The 15930-nt window shown below is 45.8% G+C and overlaps 1 protein-coding gene across 1 annotated transcript in view; it reads right to left on the reverse strand.

Moving 5' to 3' along the window:
• Positions 1–998: 998 nt before the first annotated feature.
• The window catches only part of SHISA8 (shisa family member 8), a 31377-nt gene continuing 16445 nt past the window's right edge, over positions 999–15930 (reverse strand). The window contains exons 2-4 of the mRNA XM_081209550.1: positions 8678–8805; positions 4511–4660; positions 999–2158 (exon numbers count right to left, since the gene is read on the reverse strand). Coding sequence (XP_081065676.1) covers positions 1785–2158; positions 4511–4660; positions 8678–8805 — 652 coding nt within the window. The 3' untranslated portion in view covers positions 999–1784. The remainder of the gene's footprint in view (positions 2159–4510; positions 4661–8677; positions 8806–15930) is intronic.

Consider the following 15930-nt stretch of genomic DNA (forward strand, 5'->3'; position numbering starts at 1 on the left):
GCATACTGTATATTCACAGCACTTGGTGAGCAGGATGAGAATGAGGGGGCCCACAGATCACAGAAGGCAAAACCCCACAGTCTTTGTTTTACTGATTTTAGGGCAGTGTCATAACCCATATGTAAGAGAAGGTCTGAAGACAAACCAATTGAAGCAGCTTTTTTGGGCAACGAGCTTGGACCAACAGCTTAAGTACTAATCCTGAGAAAAATGAAGGAGTAACCCTGTGCCCAATTTAAAAACACTGAACTTATGCCAATATTTGAAGGCTGGCCACCAGGCCCTTGTCAGCAGAGGGCATCCCCCAGTTTCTAACAGTATGACTGAATTTGGAACACAAGCTCCTTAACAAGACATGATTGCCAGGTGATTTGTTGTTGGCTTGCTGGCTATGACTTATTAGGGAGCAACACATCGCAATCCCTAGTTTGGGTGTAATAGGAAACCAAGGTTTCCTGGCTTGTTTGTTCCCCTTGCGCTGGAGAGGAGCAAAGAGGGAGAGAGAAATGGTGGCACAGCAAACTGGTTTGATAGAGAAGGACAACATGCTGCTTGCTGACTGTAAACCATGACAAATCAGAAAGTCTGGCTTATGTTATGAGTCTATACACATATTTCCTACTCAGTGTTGTGAAATGAAAGCCATCTCTTGCTATTGTGGTGAACCACCAACTCCAGTCACACTGGTTCCTTTTTGGTTTGCTAGATCAAACTTTAAATAAGAAAGCTGATTTTCCAACCTATGGCTGACATTTCTACAAGGCTCCATGGGCAATGCCACTAAGAAGGTGCACAAGTCACACTCTCCCCTGACACATAATCACACTCTTCCACACTCTTCACAGCACAGTTCTTCCTGTACCTTCATGATAGGCAGCACACCCTTTCTCAGAGTTTGGTGGGAAATATCCCCTAGAAAGCAATGCCCCCCCTTTTTCAATCCCCGTTAAGGATCCATGATAGTGAGTCTCTGACGAGTGGCAGGCAAAAAAAGTGTCAGCAGTATATAGGTTTTATATGCGACAAGAAATATTAACAAATGGCCTTAAACCGAAAGGTTTGCTAGAGAAGGACAAGAATCAAGTGAAGAACAAAGGGAACTGTGTAAAAATTTCTTCCAGCCCTTGGCAGTTCCCTTTTTGAACAGTTTATTACTGCTTTCATTGTTGTATTCCCATTTATTTATTTTTTTTGCATTTGTTTAACCACCGGGAAAGGCAGAAGAGGAATGTTATATTGGGCAAATGTTCAAACACAATGTTCTGGTTAATTATTGCAGCAGTTTGTCTTGTCCTTTGACTTGGCCTTTCCTGGCGAGGGGAAAAGAATGATATATTTTATTTACCACCCCGCCAACTTTCCCTTTGATGCATCTCCATGCAGAACAGTAGTGGAGTCCTCAGGTTTCCGGTGGATGCTGACCATTCTGGGATGTGCGATGTGATGAAGACGTGAGCTACAAACAAGAGTCGTGCATCGAATTGTGGAGTGACATGCATGCCGGTTTCACCACGCATGCTGGCCGAGTTCTGTCAGGATGCAGAAAACAGAGGGCCACAGCAAATGGGCAAGTTCTGTCAGGAGCTGCAGACGATCCCTCAGCTCCGGTGGCCAAGCTTCCTTCCTAATTCCCTCGCTCTCTCACAGAACCCAGCAGTGCCAGCCGAGAGGAGGGGGTTGCTCTGCCAAGTCAACACTAGGTGCTCCAGCTTGACAAGGCAGGCCGTACCTCACAGGCTGCTTGAATATTTCAAAGGGAGGGGAGATTGAGGAGGAGGTCTGCTCTAGACAGTGACTTCCGTCTTGCTGTTGGTGGAGAAGGGCCGCTGCTGCTGGGCATAGTGGGTGGGCGTCTGGCTGAAGACCTCTGGGAGCTTCTCGATGCTGAACTGGCGCTTGGTGGTGTAGGCCTGCCGTCGAAGGTCAGGGTGGTTGGGATCCCACCCTGGTTTGAAGGCCGGGCTGCCTGCCAGTGTGTGGGCACTGGCTTTCATCACTTTGGCCTTCTGTCCTGGTGTTGCCAAGCCAATCAGAGCACAGCCGTCCTGAAAGGGAGAAACGTCTTTCTGGTGTAGCGTCAAGGGAGGGAAGGACAGCGTGGCTGATGGCGGCATGTCCACCACAGGAAACCGCTTGTAGAATTCCTCAGGAGCACTTTCTGGAAGGGAATATATGGAACAGAGCAGAAAACGAAGGGCAAAACGTTCTTAAGGTTGTGATGGCTCTCCTGACAGCTCTGTAACCATCTAACCATCCTGCTTGTGAGTATCACTAGAGGGTTAGGGATGTTAAATGTTAACTAATTCCATCTGTACATAAGCAGGAGAAGGTTAATGTCAGGTCTGCCGAAAGCTTTAGACACACGCAGTCTTGGTTTGTGTGTCAGGCTAAGCCAAACCACACATTAATGCAGGATTGTGCAGGTTCCCAGAGTCATTCTGCTGTGCTCAGCTAAGCCATGGTTTGGCTTGGCAAGTTGTCTGAATCCAAGTTTGTAGTTTATCTCTGCTGAACAAGCCACAAGCTGTGAACCATAGGACAAACCTTGGTTACAAATTGTGGTTAGTCTAGAGACGGCTGAACCGTGAGCCCAGATTCAAAGGATATGCTAAGCCAACCCATGGCATAGCACAGCAGCAGAATGAACAAGGAGGAGCAAAGCAGTCACTACCTCCTCTCCTAGAGCTCAGAGGTTTGTGCAAAGCGATGGTTTGGCTTAACATGACAGGCAAGCCAAACCATAGTCAACAAAATGGTAGATTTCAACAATTTAGATAAGAATGATACAAAGTCTAATATAAAATTACATCAAAGAGCAAACATGCAGGTATTTTGATATTGGCAGGAAAAGCCATCATTGTTTTGAGCAGCTGTGAGTACAGCTAGATAGGCTTTGGCTTTCTGCATAGGCCTTTATTTTAAATAACTTTGTTTGTGGTTCCCATAACAACGAGGCCTTCTTGAATAGGTTAAAGGCTGAAGAAATGGCTGGGAGTGATTTGAGGTGCTCACCCCTTCTCTATGTCATAGGGTGGTCCATGGAGGCTCTCCAGCTGTTGCCTGTTGGTAGAATCCATCGCCATGCCTTTATCCAGCCTTTGCCAACCTGGTGTCCCCCAAATGTTTTGAACTACCGTTCCCATCCACCCCTAGCGTTACACAGCTATGCTGACTGAAGCTGCTGTAGAACAAAACACCTGGAGGGCACCATGCCATCAAAGGCTGTCTTAAGGCCTTAAAAACTCTTCCAAAGTGTGAGGAATAATAATTGTATGAAGGGGTGATTAATATTTGTTAAAGGGCAACTAATCCACGTTAAATTATTTTTGTCATCAGCTCTTAGTCATCTGCTCTGTATTCAACACCCCCACTGTAGTTGGGCCATGAGACTCACTCTGTTTGCCCTCAGCTCATGACTTATTCATCTCTCCAAAACAGCTCCCTTTTCTGTCTTAGCTCATGTTTTTCTTCCCCTGCAATCACTTTCCTTTCTTTCCCACCTCATTCAATCTTCCTCCGGCATTTGTGAAATCCAGCATTTACTACTAGCGATGGGCGAATCTGTGAATTTTGGTTTCTCTCAGTTTCTCATGTTTCACTTCTCCACATTTTCACAGCGGCTTGTATTTTTAAAGCAACAACAACAATAACCATAGTCCTCGTTAATATGCATCAGTATTTACATATGAACTGCTAATATGCACGTTTTCGTATGCAATCTTGCCTAAACACATTTTTCACAACAGAATTTCCCATAATATAATGCATAATTTTATCCACTAATATATGCTTTTTATGCATATGTCCCCCTTGTATATGAACTTTTGTCACATTGCACAGCTGGAAAACTGCACTGCAAAATTGGAAAAAGCATGAGTTTCAAAAGATGGCAGCATTCCAGTTCATGTGTTGTTTTGGAAAGTGGAATGAGGTTTATCTTTAAATGCGACCTGAATCCAGTTTCTCCCCATTCTCCAGCTACTATCCAGCAAAATGGAAGGCCAGCAACATGGTGGGGAAAACTTGGTCCAGCCCAATGGTCCCACTTCCTTGTGGACCTTACAAACTCCCCCCCCCCCTGCTTCATACATGTCAGAGGCCATCTAACCTCTGCACAGAAGGCTACATTCTGTCAGAGGTTCCTAGGCACACCCCATGCAAACACCTCTCCATCAAGGCAAGCGAGAGACATTGCAACAGTTCAAGAACACATTGCAGCTGGGCAAAAACACCTGAGGAGGGTGTGAAGCCTGCCTAGGGAAGGGGCATGGTCTGGACTATGGCCAGACAGAAAAGCCTGACCCATGTTTTGGCTCCCAGGCCTGAGGTTCCCCACCCCTAGTCAACAAAGCCACAATGATGATGTCACCCCATACACAGCAATGGGCAGATAGGCATGAGTACATGGAGATATATCATACCACACTGGGGCAACCAGCTCTCACAGCTTTCCTCCAGCAAATGCCAGCCTTACTTTGCCCGGCAGGAGACGCAGTGCCGCAATACCCACCTACAGCCTTGAGAGTTGCATACTTGGCATAGTCGGGCGCTTGGTGTGGCAGCGTGCTTGCCATTTGCAGCCGGTTGTTGTGTGAATGCGACAGCCCAATCTGTGAGATGCTGGAGGGGTTAACCACAGCGTTGTTCAAGTGGTTCTTGTCTGGAAGCAGAAGGAGGTGGCAAGGTAAGGCTTCAGCACAATCCGCTCAGTGTCCTAGGCCCTCCCAAGTGCTAGAAGAAATGCAAATTCTGTTTCCCAAGAAAGTGGACCTCGTGCCAGGCAGAGAGACGGTGAGGCACAGCAGACAGACTTCTGGAGGTAACAGCAGTTGATGGAGAAGGACAAAGACCTACAACCCACCTCCAATGCCAGGTCACCACCTAGAAATTTCATCGCAGGAGGTTGGAGTAGATTACCCTTAGGGTCCCTTCAAACTCTACAGTTCAACAATTCAACAGATGAATTCTTTTTAAAACGCCTCAAATATGTGACAAGAAAAGATGTAAACCCTAGTGGCTGGATGAAGTTGTCTGACTATGTCTGTGTGAATGAATTGGCATTAGTAGCTATATGGCAAGGGAGGCTGAAGGCAAAGCTCTGTTAGGAAGAGAAACAGAATTTGTTGCTCTCTCCACCTCTTTCTTTCTTTGGCTGGGTTTCTACCTTTACCATTCTTCTGACAGGCAGAAATTCAGCAGGTGGGGAAGATGTGAGTCATTGGAATTAATGTGCATCACTAACTTATATCCATAAATTTCATTGGGTCTACTCTATGAGTATGACCAGCATTGGAAACAACCCATTGTAATGGATTGCTTTGTGGTCATTTCATTCTGCACCAGGTAAAGTATTTTTTAGCCCCCCAATCCCCCTCCCCCCCCACGACTTGTCCCAAAGGTGGCAACCTAGGCTAGGGGCTTCCCTGGAAACCTAGTGGGGAAGCAAGATCTGTTGGAAGGGTTAATGCTGTGAACCCCTCCATCTTATGCTTAGGCTGTATACATGTGTAAATAAGACTATATATGCTAAAGAAGCCACAGACTCAATTGGCCTTCAATCCAAGGAAACTGAACCCTGGGTAAGCACAGGAATCTCTGAAGCCTCTTGCCACTCAGAGATTGGCATGAGCAGAACAGTAACACAACAAACAGCCTTTGAAACACAGGAGGAGGCTTTCCATAGCCTATTGATTTGCTTGCGTTCTGTAATTCTTTTCTCACCTCACCACCTGCTGCCGGTTAATCTTGTGACAGCAAAACCTTTCGGGCAGAGTTTGTGCCTTTTGCAAAGCATGTTGGGGATAATGGATCCCAGCCTTAATTAAGGATTTGGGGGCCCGGCAGTATTAGGCGATGGCGATTATGACGACGATCTGAATGATACCCCTGGCAGTGGCTGCCAATGTGGTTATCGCTCAGATTTCATTCTTCAGGGCCTCAAGCGAGTGACACTCGTCAGTTCTCACTTCAGTTAACCAATGTTCAAAGGTGATAGGGAGGGAGGCAGGGAGAGGAGGGAGGAAATCTGTATTTAAACTGGGACAAGTGTCATGGGCAAACAAGAGAGGAGGAGACAGAGTGCTCTCTCGGCCCCAGGCAGAACTGAGTCACAACACAAAGAGAAGCAGCAGCAAACCACCCCCCTCCATCAGCTGGATGTAAATCGGAGCAGAGATAGCCCCTTGTCTGCCAGCCCCCCCCCCCACTGCAAGAATTAGCAAGGAAGAGATTGTATGTGTAAAATGTTTGGGGGAAGTGTGCATGTGGGGGAATCCTGCCCTCATCTAGTCACTGGTGCGCTCAGATGGTTTTCACCCTGGCGACTGTTCACCTTGCAAAATGTGGGGGCTGACATTGCCAGAGGTCACACATCCCCCCCCCATGATGACCAGCTGCATTTCTCCGCAGGGGTATCGCACCCCCCACCCCCCGCTCAAGAGCAGCAGAGGCTGAAAAGATACAGGGAAAGGATTACTGCCAATTGTTCCCTTTACAAAATGCTCATGAGCATTTAAGTCAGAAAGCTATCTGTTCCAATATTAGTATTCTTATTCTTATTATTTAACAATATTTCTATACTGGCCAGTAACTATTATCTATCTCAACCAGTGAAGTCAGTGAAGGTCCTGTGTGAGTGTCTGGAGGCGGTTGGAGGATGGATGGCAGCTAACAAATTGAGGTTGAATCCTGACAAGACAGAAGTACTATTTTGGGGGGACAGGGGGCGGGCGGGTGTGGGGGACTCCCTGGTCCTGAATGGGGCAACTGTGCCCCTGAAGGACCAGGTGCACAGCCTGGGAGTCATTTTGGACTTTTGGACATTTTGGAGGCACAGGTCAATTCTGTGTCCAGGGCAGCTGTCTATCAGCTCCATCTGGTACATAGGCTGAGACCCACAGACTGTCTCGCCAGAGTGGTGCATGCTCTAGTTATCTCCTGCTTGGACTACTGCAATGCACTCTATGTGGCGCTACCTTTGAAGGTGACCCAGAAACTACAACTAATTCAGAATGCAGAAGCTAGACTGGTGACTGGGAGTGGCCACTGGGACCATGTAACACCGGTCCTAAAGGATCTTCATTGGCTCCTAGTGTGTTTCCGAGCACAATTCAAAGTGTTGGTGCTGACCTTTAAAGCCCTAAATGGCCTTGGCCCCATAGACCTGAAGGAGCGTCTCCTCCCCCATCGCTTTGCCCGGACACTGAGGTCCTCCAAGAATCTTCTGCTGGTTCCCTCACTGCGAGAAACGAGATTACAGGGAGCCAGGCAGAGGGCCTTCTTGGTAGTGGTGCCTGCCCTGTGGAACACCTTCCCATCAGATGTCAAGGAAATAAGCAACTATCTGACTTTTAGAAGACATCTGAAGGCAGCCATGTTTGATGTTTTAGTATGTTCTGATATATGCTGTGAGCCGCCCAGAGTGGCTGGGGAAACCCAGCTAGTTGGGCGGAGTATAAAAAATAAAACTATTGTCGTCATCATTATCATCCATCCCTGCCCAGGGTTCCTAGGTGCTTCCAAAAATAAGTGGAACAGGTAGAAGTCCAACAAGTACAGCTTCTCCCCCCCCCCCACCCATGGAGGCAGCGTAGCAGAAACGCTTTAAGTTTCTGCCTCTTACACATATGCTCTGCTGGAAACATTTAATGGGGCAGCAGTACTGGATTACTGTTTGTATACATTTGCATACATTATGTAGGCATTTATGGGCTTGGTAAGTTTGTTATACAGTTGATACTGATGTGGATGAATGGATTGCATTTGTGTTGTCCCCCCCCCCCCTTAGGTGCCTTGGGCTGCCTTTGGGGAGGAAAGGTAGGCTATAAATATGGAATGGCATGCAACATTCAACAAAAAGAGAGGGAGAATATATTTTCTTTTTTGCTGATACCAAGTAGTGCTTAGACTAAAGGTTTTCTGAGGGCAGCTTGGCATATTGAGGGTTGAGGATAGGCATTATATAGGTCATGCAAGGACGTGAGGTGGGGGGGGGGGCTGTCTCTAGGTTTCTATGTACTCTAGGTATCTATCCCTGCCATGTTGAAAGGGAAGAAGCCTTAGGTGTTTCCTTGGACATCCAGTGCGTAGAAGTCCTCTTTTGGGTTGTTTCACCCAGGTGATGCCCCCCCCAAACTGGTTGTGTGAATTGTCACCAAACCCTCTAGAAGAAGAAGAGGAGGAGGAGGAGGAGGAGGAGGAGGAGGAGGAGGAGGAGGAGGAGGAGTTTGGATTTGATATCCCGCTTTATCACTACCCTAAGGAGTCTCAAAGCGGCTAACAATCTCCTTTCCCTTCCACCCCCACAACAAACACTCTGTGAGGTGAGTGAGGCTGGGAGACTTCAGAGAAGTGTGACGGAGGAGCGGAGACACGAACCCGGTTCACCAGATTATGAGTCTACCACTCTTAACCACTACACTGCACTGGATGAGCAACTTGTGAACCTGGGATATTCTGTATACAAAGAAAGTTTTCTCCTACACAGGCTGCATACAATACCACACATTTAAAGCACATGCCTCCCCCCAAAGAATCATGGGAACTGTAGTTTGCCCCCACTCTACTGTGCCCTTAACAAATTGCAGTTCCTGGATTTTTGGCTGGGAGAAGGAGAACGGTCTAGCTGTGTTTTAAGCTGTTAATATGCACACAGTTGAGGACTTTGTGATTATCTTACCTGTGCTATTCCTGGGAGATCGAGAATACCCATCGCTAATCTGGACCTGCACACTGCCAATGTGGCTCTCTGGCAAGATGTCAGATGGTCCATGTCCTCCTGGCTGTTTCAGGAGATCTGTGAGCGTCCTAGAAAAGGTATGGAGGGAAATTAAGCAGCGCCATCATAAGTAAAGATCCTAAGCAGTTGTTACTGTGAGTATAATTCTGACACTTTTTTCATGTGTCGTTTCGGTTCACCCGTTGCTTACCCTTTGCACCTGCTTGCCTTTCCAGACACTCACAGTAAGGTATGTGCCCTTGCTGTTCATTTGTTGCATAAGCCTCCCTGCTCAGAATGGAACAGGCTTCTGTTTGATGCGTGCCTCCTTTTCTCAGCGCTTAAAACTGCAAGGGGAAACAGCTTTGTTCTTTCATCTGCTGACAGAGCTCAGTTTTTCTTGAATGGGGCTGAACAATTTTCATGGTTATATAGTCTGTGAGTTGCGTCATGAACACCAGTGTTGGGGACCAGCTCTGGTGTCCCCAACATCATTTTTAAAAAATCTCAGTTGGACTTGCAGCTTTGCTGAACCTGATAAGGGGCTTTGGTCTAGCACCAACAGGAAACCAAACCAACAAGAAGAATTTATTCACGTTCTATAAAGGGGGGGGGGGGAGAGGGCAAAGAGAATATCTTATCATTTGTTTTCGAATCAGAATTTTGGGGGCTGTCCACCAAAACGTACAATGTGGATGTGTTTTGGTAGTCTGGATCATGCTTCTTGTCAGCTGCCCTTCATTTCATTTCATTTCATTTCATATTTGGAAAAAACATCTATCCCACTTTTTAGGTAAAAGCCCATTGAAACACAACTGAAACTCAAAACCAACAATAGATACATAACTATTGGCAATGGAGAAACAATTAAGCCATATTATAAGTGGGCTACTGTGTGGGCTACTGTGTTGGCATCTGGGCTGTTGCCAACATGGCACTGTTGCTATTATTTCCGTTTTTCTGGGCTTCCAGGGTATTTCTTTTTTATGTATTCATTTCCCACATAACTGACCTATGGGGAATTTATCTGTTGTTCTCCATTGCACAACGTATAATCTTTCCTTATGAGAACTGATCCAGGGCTTGCCAGGCTCTTTGTGGACATATCCTCTGGGTGTGGATTTAAAACTTGCCTTGCACCAAGGCAGGCGACTGGCCCATCTGTTTCAGAGTGGGACACTGTGACTGGCGTCAACTCTCCTCCAGCCTCACTACTTTAATTGGGGATATCAGTGACTGGGCCTGAGGCCTTAGCTGCCAAGGGTGGCAAGCCTTTTTTTCACTTGGGGGCCGCATTTCGTCCTGGATAGTTTTACAGGATCCCTGCAGCAATGGTGGGCAGGGTGAGAGTAGGAGGGGACAAAGCTGTTGAGCTTTTCTGGCTAAATTGCAAAAAAAGTAAAAATGACGTTTTCGAGGTATTTCTATGTGAAGTTAGTCAAAACGGCACTGCTGCCATGGGCTGCCATATGTCCGAATTTTCACCAATTTCCAAGCAGACACTGCTGCCGGCTGCAGTGGTCCGGATATGTACAGGAGATCCCGGATGTATTGCAACCCTAGGCTGAGAGGGAAAATGTAGGTGGGTCCAAATGTGGGCAGTGCAAGAGGTATAATTCTTTGTATCCAGGTAAGCAAGAGGCATTATGACAGTTCAACATACACTCCAACATGTTGAGTCCCAAAACCAGGGCGCATGTCTTACTGCTCATGCTCTTGTGTGAGTCACATGACCCGTGTAAGGTCACGGAGCCCAAAATGGCTGCTGTGCTCTCGCAGGGAAAAACAGGATGTCCTGTTTTTTCAGGGACGTTTGTGGGGGGTGGTTCAAGGGCACACTCCAGATGGACAGGCGCACTTTGAGGAAGGGTGCACAGCAAGACAGGAGGAGAGGGCCATGGCCTGGAGAGAGGGGATATGGCAGGGGCAGGGAGTGTAGCTTATAAGAGTCATGAGGGCTAGTGAGAGAGGCCTAGAGGCTACAACTTTGGTTCTCCAGAAGTTTGGACCCCAGGCCTGAGGTTCCCGAATGCAGCCTATTATACATGTAAAAGCACATCTGCTTTCTTAACAGGAAAATATAATCAGCTGCAAAAACCCCACAAAAACCTCCCCAGAAAAATTATGGCAACTTGCATGATAACTTTTAAAATAATAATAAGACAAAAGCCCTAGAGAATAGCCCAAACCCAGCAGTTCTTGCATTCTCATACCTTTTCACAATGGCTTTTATAACTTCAGCATGAAGTGCCAAATTACTTCACGTAAGGAACATCTATAATTTGTGTCACATTTGCATTTGAAACACTAGGAGCCTTTCCTGCAATTCCCAGGGGCTCCTGGGCCGAGGCATGTGCACTTACGATAGTGCGGCTCCAGAGTCCGTTATACCAAATGGTTCTTTCTTCATGCAAATTGACACAGAAGCAAACTGGGTGGCAACAGATTCCTGGCAGGAGATTCTTAAGTGAAGATCGCAACTGCATGCATTTTTCTTGACACAGATTACTGTGAAATGTGAAGCTAGAGCAATCAAGGACTCGTTTATCTGCCATTTCAAACAAAATGATGGTTAATGGATAACCTTTCTGTGGTATTCTTTGGTTCTGGCTGAAGAATAGTTCTCATTCTCATGCTAGGTGATATGCTTCTGATATGCTTTCCTAAAAAGCCATGAGCTCTTGCTACCAAGTTCCACTGAGCCTTTGCTTAAAACAAACTTCACCTTGATGGGCTAAAGCACATGCTGAGAGGAGGACCTCAGGAGGACTATGGGTTTTCCATTCTGGAATTAAAGGATGCTTACAGTGGCCCGTTCCTCAGAAACCTATATATTTTGTAAAGATTTCCTGCATCTGATTTAGGAACAAGATCTGACACTGACCACTAAGGTACTTTGTAGTAGAATAGCAGCAGCAACAACAGTTGTATTATTTATTATGGGAATAATCAAAGCTATTCTTTTCATTGATATAATGGAGGATCAGTATGGCAAAGTGTTAAAAAGGATTGTGGTGCATTGATCCATGCAGTTTGGGGTTGGAATCTTGCAACCCCTGTGCGATAGCTCAGTCAGTAGAGCAGGAGACTATTAATCTCAAGGTTGTTTGTTGGAGCCCCACATCAGGCAAAAATATTGCCGAACTGCAGGGAGTTGGACTAGATGACCCTTGTGAACCCTTCCAACTCTACAATTCCATGATTCTAACCCCAAATGTCATACACAACAGAAACCTCATTGCCAGCGGGAGGGGATTTCAAACATAAATGCTAGAGGGGGGATGGAGTTCCTGGAGATAGCAGCTGGCTATATATATGAAATCCTGTATGCCAGGATCCAAGTTTGGGGCAAAAACTCTTTGGTGAGATAACCCTAGCAGAGATTTAAAGTCACAAAATATGCAGTAAAGTGTGGAAATATAGACTGTTAGACCTTTAAAATATGCCCTTCCAAGTGAGTTCCAAAATTTCGCTCTTCCACCCCAGCACAGGAAAAAACCACATGTTTGGTAAGTTAAAAAACTCTTCAAAGTTTTGTTTTATGTGCTTTTCCATACACCAGCAGAAAATTTGCACAGCTAGTAAAACTTAGTTTAGTTACAAAGTGGTAAAGTTCCTAAATTATTGGTACAGGACCACAAGAGTGGCTGGTGAGAGCCATGCAGTTGAGCTGGAGCAACCAGCTCAAACCTTATTCACACAATGAATTCAAAGGTAGATTGGGGGGGGGGGGGGACGGACAATAGACTTGATTACCTATTTCCTCCTAAGGTAAGGGAAGTGACATAGCTAAGCCTGGCAGGACAGCTTAGTCTATGGTATTAACTCCTTCATGCATTAATAAGACTTAAGCATGCTGGTTATCCTACATTTGCGGGATGGTGTTTGCAGTGCATGGGGCAGGGAGAGTTAACCCCCCCTTTTCCAAGCTGTGACACCCCAACCACAAAGCATCATCACACTGCAATTAGGCTTTCCCCCAAACTAACTGCAGGAGGAGTGATGTGATGGAGGGAAGATGCAGGGCACATGGGGGCAAATGGGAAGGAGCTATTTCCCACCCCAATTTACACACATAATACAGGTTGAATATAGGTGGAAATTCACAGCATGAACACCTCGGCAGATACTGATTCCCCAGCCCAAGATGCTTCTAGGGCTTGATTTTTACTCTCTGACCTGCAGCCTGACTTGTGTCTGAGTTCCCTCCCAATGACTTTCTTTGCACAGACCAAATTAGCACATTCTTAGCTAGAGAAAGGGAAAGGTAAGCATGCCCTCTTCCCGGAAGGCTCTCCACTTCCAGAAGTGTTTATATTTTCATGTTTTAATGAGATTGTGTCACTGTGCATTTTAATTATAGATGTTTATATTTTAATGCTTGTGTAATTGGTTTTTATACTTGTAAATGGTTTTGAAGCCTATTCTGGCATTAAGCAGGATATACATATATATGTTGTTGTTTAGTCATTTAGTCGTGTCCGACTCTTCGTGACCCCATGGACCAGAGCATGCCAGGCACTCCTGTCTTCCACTGCCTCCCGCAGTTTGGTCAGACTCATGTTTGTAGCTTCGAGAACACTGTCCAACCATCTCGTCCTCTGTCGTCCCCTTCTCCTTGTGCCCTCCATCTTTTCCAACATCAGGATCTTTTCCAGGGAGTCTTCTCTTCTCATGAGGTGGCCAAAGTATTGGAGCCTCAGCTTCACGATCTGTCCTTCTAGTGGGCACTCAGGGCTGATTTCCTTAAGAATGGATATGTTTGATCTTCTTGCAGTCCATGGGACTCTCAAGAGTCTCCTCCAGCACCATAATTCAAAAGCATCAATTCTTTGGCGATCAGCCTTCTTTATGGTCCAGCTCTCACTTCCATACATCACTACTGGGAAAACCATGGCTTTAACTATACGGACCTTTGTTGGTAAGGTGATGTCTCTGCTTTTTAAGATGTCTAGGTTTGCCATCGCCTTTGTCCCAAGAAGCAGGCGTCTTTTAATTTCGTGACTGCTGTCACCATCTGCAGTGATCATGGAGCCCAAGAAAGTAAAATCTCTCACTGCCTCCATTTCTTCCCCTTCTATTTGCCAGGAGGTGATGGGCCCAGTGGCCATGATCTTCGTTTTTTTGATGTTGAGCTTCAGACCATATTTTGCGCTCTCCTCTTTCACCCTCATTAAAAGGTTCTTTAATTCCTCCTCACTTTCTGCCATCAAGGTTGTGTCATCTGCATATCTGAGGTTGTTGATATTTCTTCCGGCGATCTTAATTCCGGCTTGGGATTCATCCAGCCCTGCCTCTCGCATGATGATTTCTGCATATAAGTTAAATAAGCAGGGAGACAATATACAGCCTTGCCGTACTCCTTTCCCAATTTTGAACCAGTCAGTTGTTCCATATCCAGTTCTAAAAGAAAAGTTCTTCATCCTATTTATGAAACTGGCCCCGCCTCCCAACAGTGCTGATAGTTTACCGGTAACTGGGGTTTGGCGGGACAGCCCAACCAGTTGGTGAGTCCCACGTGGCCCAAGGTGCTGTGCACGGTCCCGCAAAGGGCGCCCACAAAGGAAGGTGTGAGATATATATATATATATATATATGCTTTCGTAGATTTTCACGGGTACAGGAATGTAGGTTTTGGTGTCTTCGGGTGTCTTCCCGTGTAAGAGTTGGGGTGTCTAGGCGACGTTTCGACGAGGTCTCACTCGTCATCTTCAGGCTGGTGCTTTCGGCTTCTTGTTACTGGAACAGAGCAGGATCTCAGTGTTTGAGTTCCTATAAATACTGTTGAGGGGGTGTGGTGCAGAGAAGAAGTTCCCAGGTTATTGTGCCTTTTCTTCTTTTGTTCCTTAATTACTTGGGGGATATCTTGAGTGATATCTTGAGTGATATTCTGAGTACCACTTAGGTGGGTCATTAAGTGTGGATTAGTTGCTATAGCTTTCGTGTCTTGACCTTTTGAGCTTGTGAAGAGATTTTTCTGAGAAGATGGCTGTACTGCACTGAGTTGTGCTCTGGCTTGGCTTCGTGTATAGGGGCGAGCTGTGGTTTTGTGCCCTGTGCCAGCCAGATCTGTGTAGGGATTGCAGGGGGGTGCAGCATCCGGAGGTGCCACTATGGTTTGGCTACCGGATGGAGTCTGTAATTTATCTGTGGAGAGGGTCTGGGTTTGGGTCTGGTGTGGTTGATAGGTGATGGCGTTCTGTGTGCCTCTGGTCCTGGTGTCGGTTTTTGTGGGGAGGGCTAATTTCCAGATGTCTGGCAGGCGGGACGTGTCGTCACGCTTGTTCATGTTGTGAGGGTGTTTCTCTATCTCGATGGCTTCCATGATTATTCTCTTGTGGTGATGTTCCATGTTAAAGAGCAATTTGGAATCTGCAAAATTAATTTCGTGTCCTGTTTCTTTCATGTGTTGGAAAAGAGAGGAGGTTTTTTCTTCTTTTTTGACGGCATTCTTGTGTTCTGCGATACGTGCATTTATTCGTCTGTTTGTTTGTCCAATGTACGTGGCTGGGCAGACTTTGCAGGGTATTTCATAGACCCCTTGGTTTTCCAACTGGATTTTATCTTTGGGGTTTCTGAGGATATTGGCTATTTTTTGGTTGGTGCAAAATATGAATATGAATATGAAAAGTTCATATTCATATGAATATGAAAAGTTCTTCATCACATTGACAGAGCCATCAAGATAATGTCTAGGAGTCCTATTGGTACAACAAGAGCTTTCAGACCCTACAGTTACAACCAAGATTTGCACATTGACACTCTTGTTTTTATATGGAATATTTTCCTGTTAAAAGCAGCTTGAGCAACCCCCTCCCCCCAGTTGTCTTTTGCCCGCTGATAAAGATTTTTGCTTGTTAAGGTAGTTTTACAAAAATAATCTTCCGTTCACTCTTCTGGTTGCTTTTCAAAGGATATTTAATGTTATGTTTTTTATTTGTTATTTCTTTCATTACATTCTTTGCATTTCAGTCCACTTATTGCATTGTGATTTTAAATTGTTGTAAGCCACCCTTAGTGGCCCACGTGCATTAGGAGGACGTGATTAGGGTTGCCATATTTCAAAAAGTGAAAATCCAGACACAAAAGTTGTTGAGCTCTTTTTGGCAAAATCACAAAAAATGCCGACATAGGTTGCCATACCTACGGATTTTCCTGGACATTTTGCAGTATTCTAGGTATGTCTGGGAAATTCCAGATGTATGCCAACCCTA

Source organism: Podarcis bocagei (genome assembly GCF_964188305.1).
Source record: "Podarcis bocagei genome assembly, chromosome: 10".
Taxonomy (NCBI): domain Eukaryota; kingdom Metazoa; phylum Chordata; class Lepidosauria; order Squamata; family Lacertidae; genus Podarcis; species Podarcis bocagei.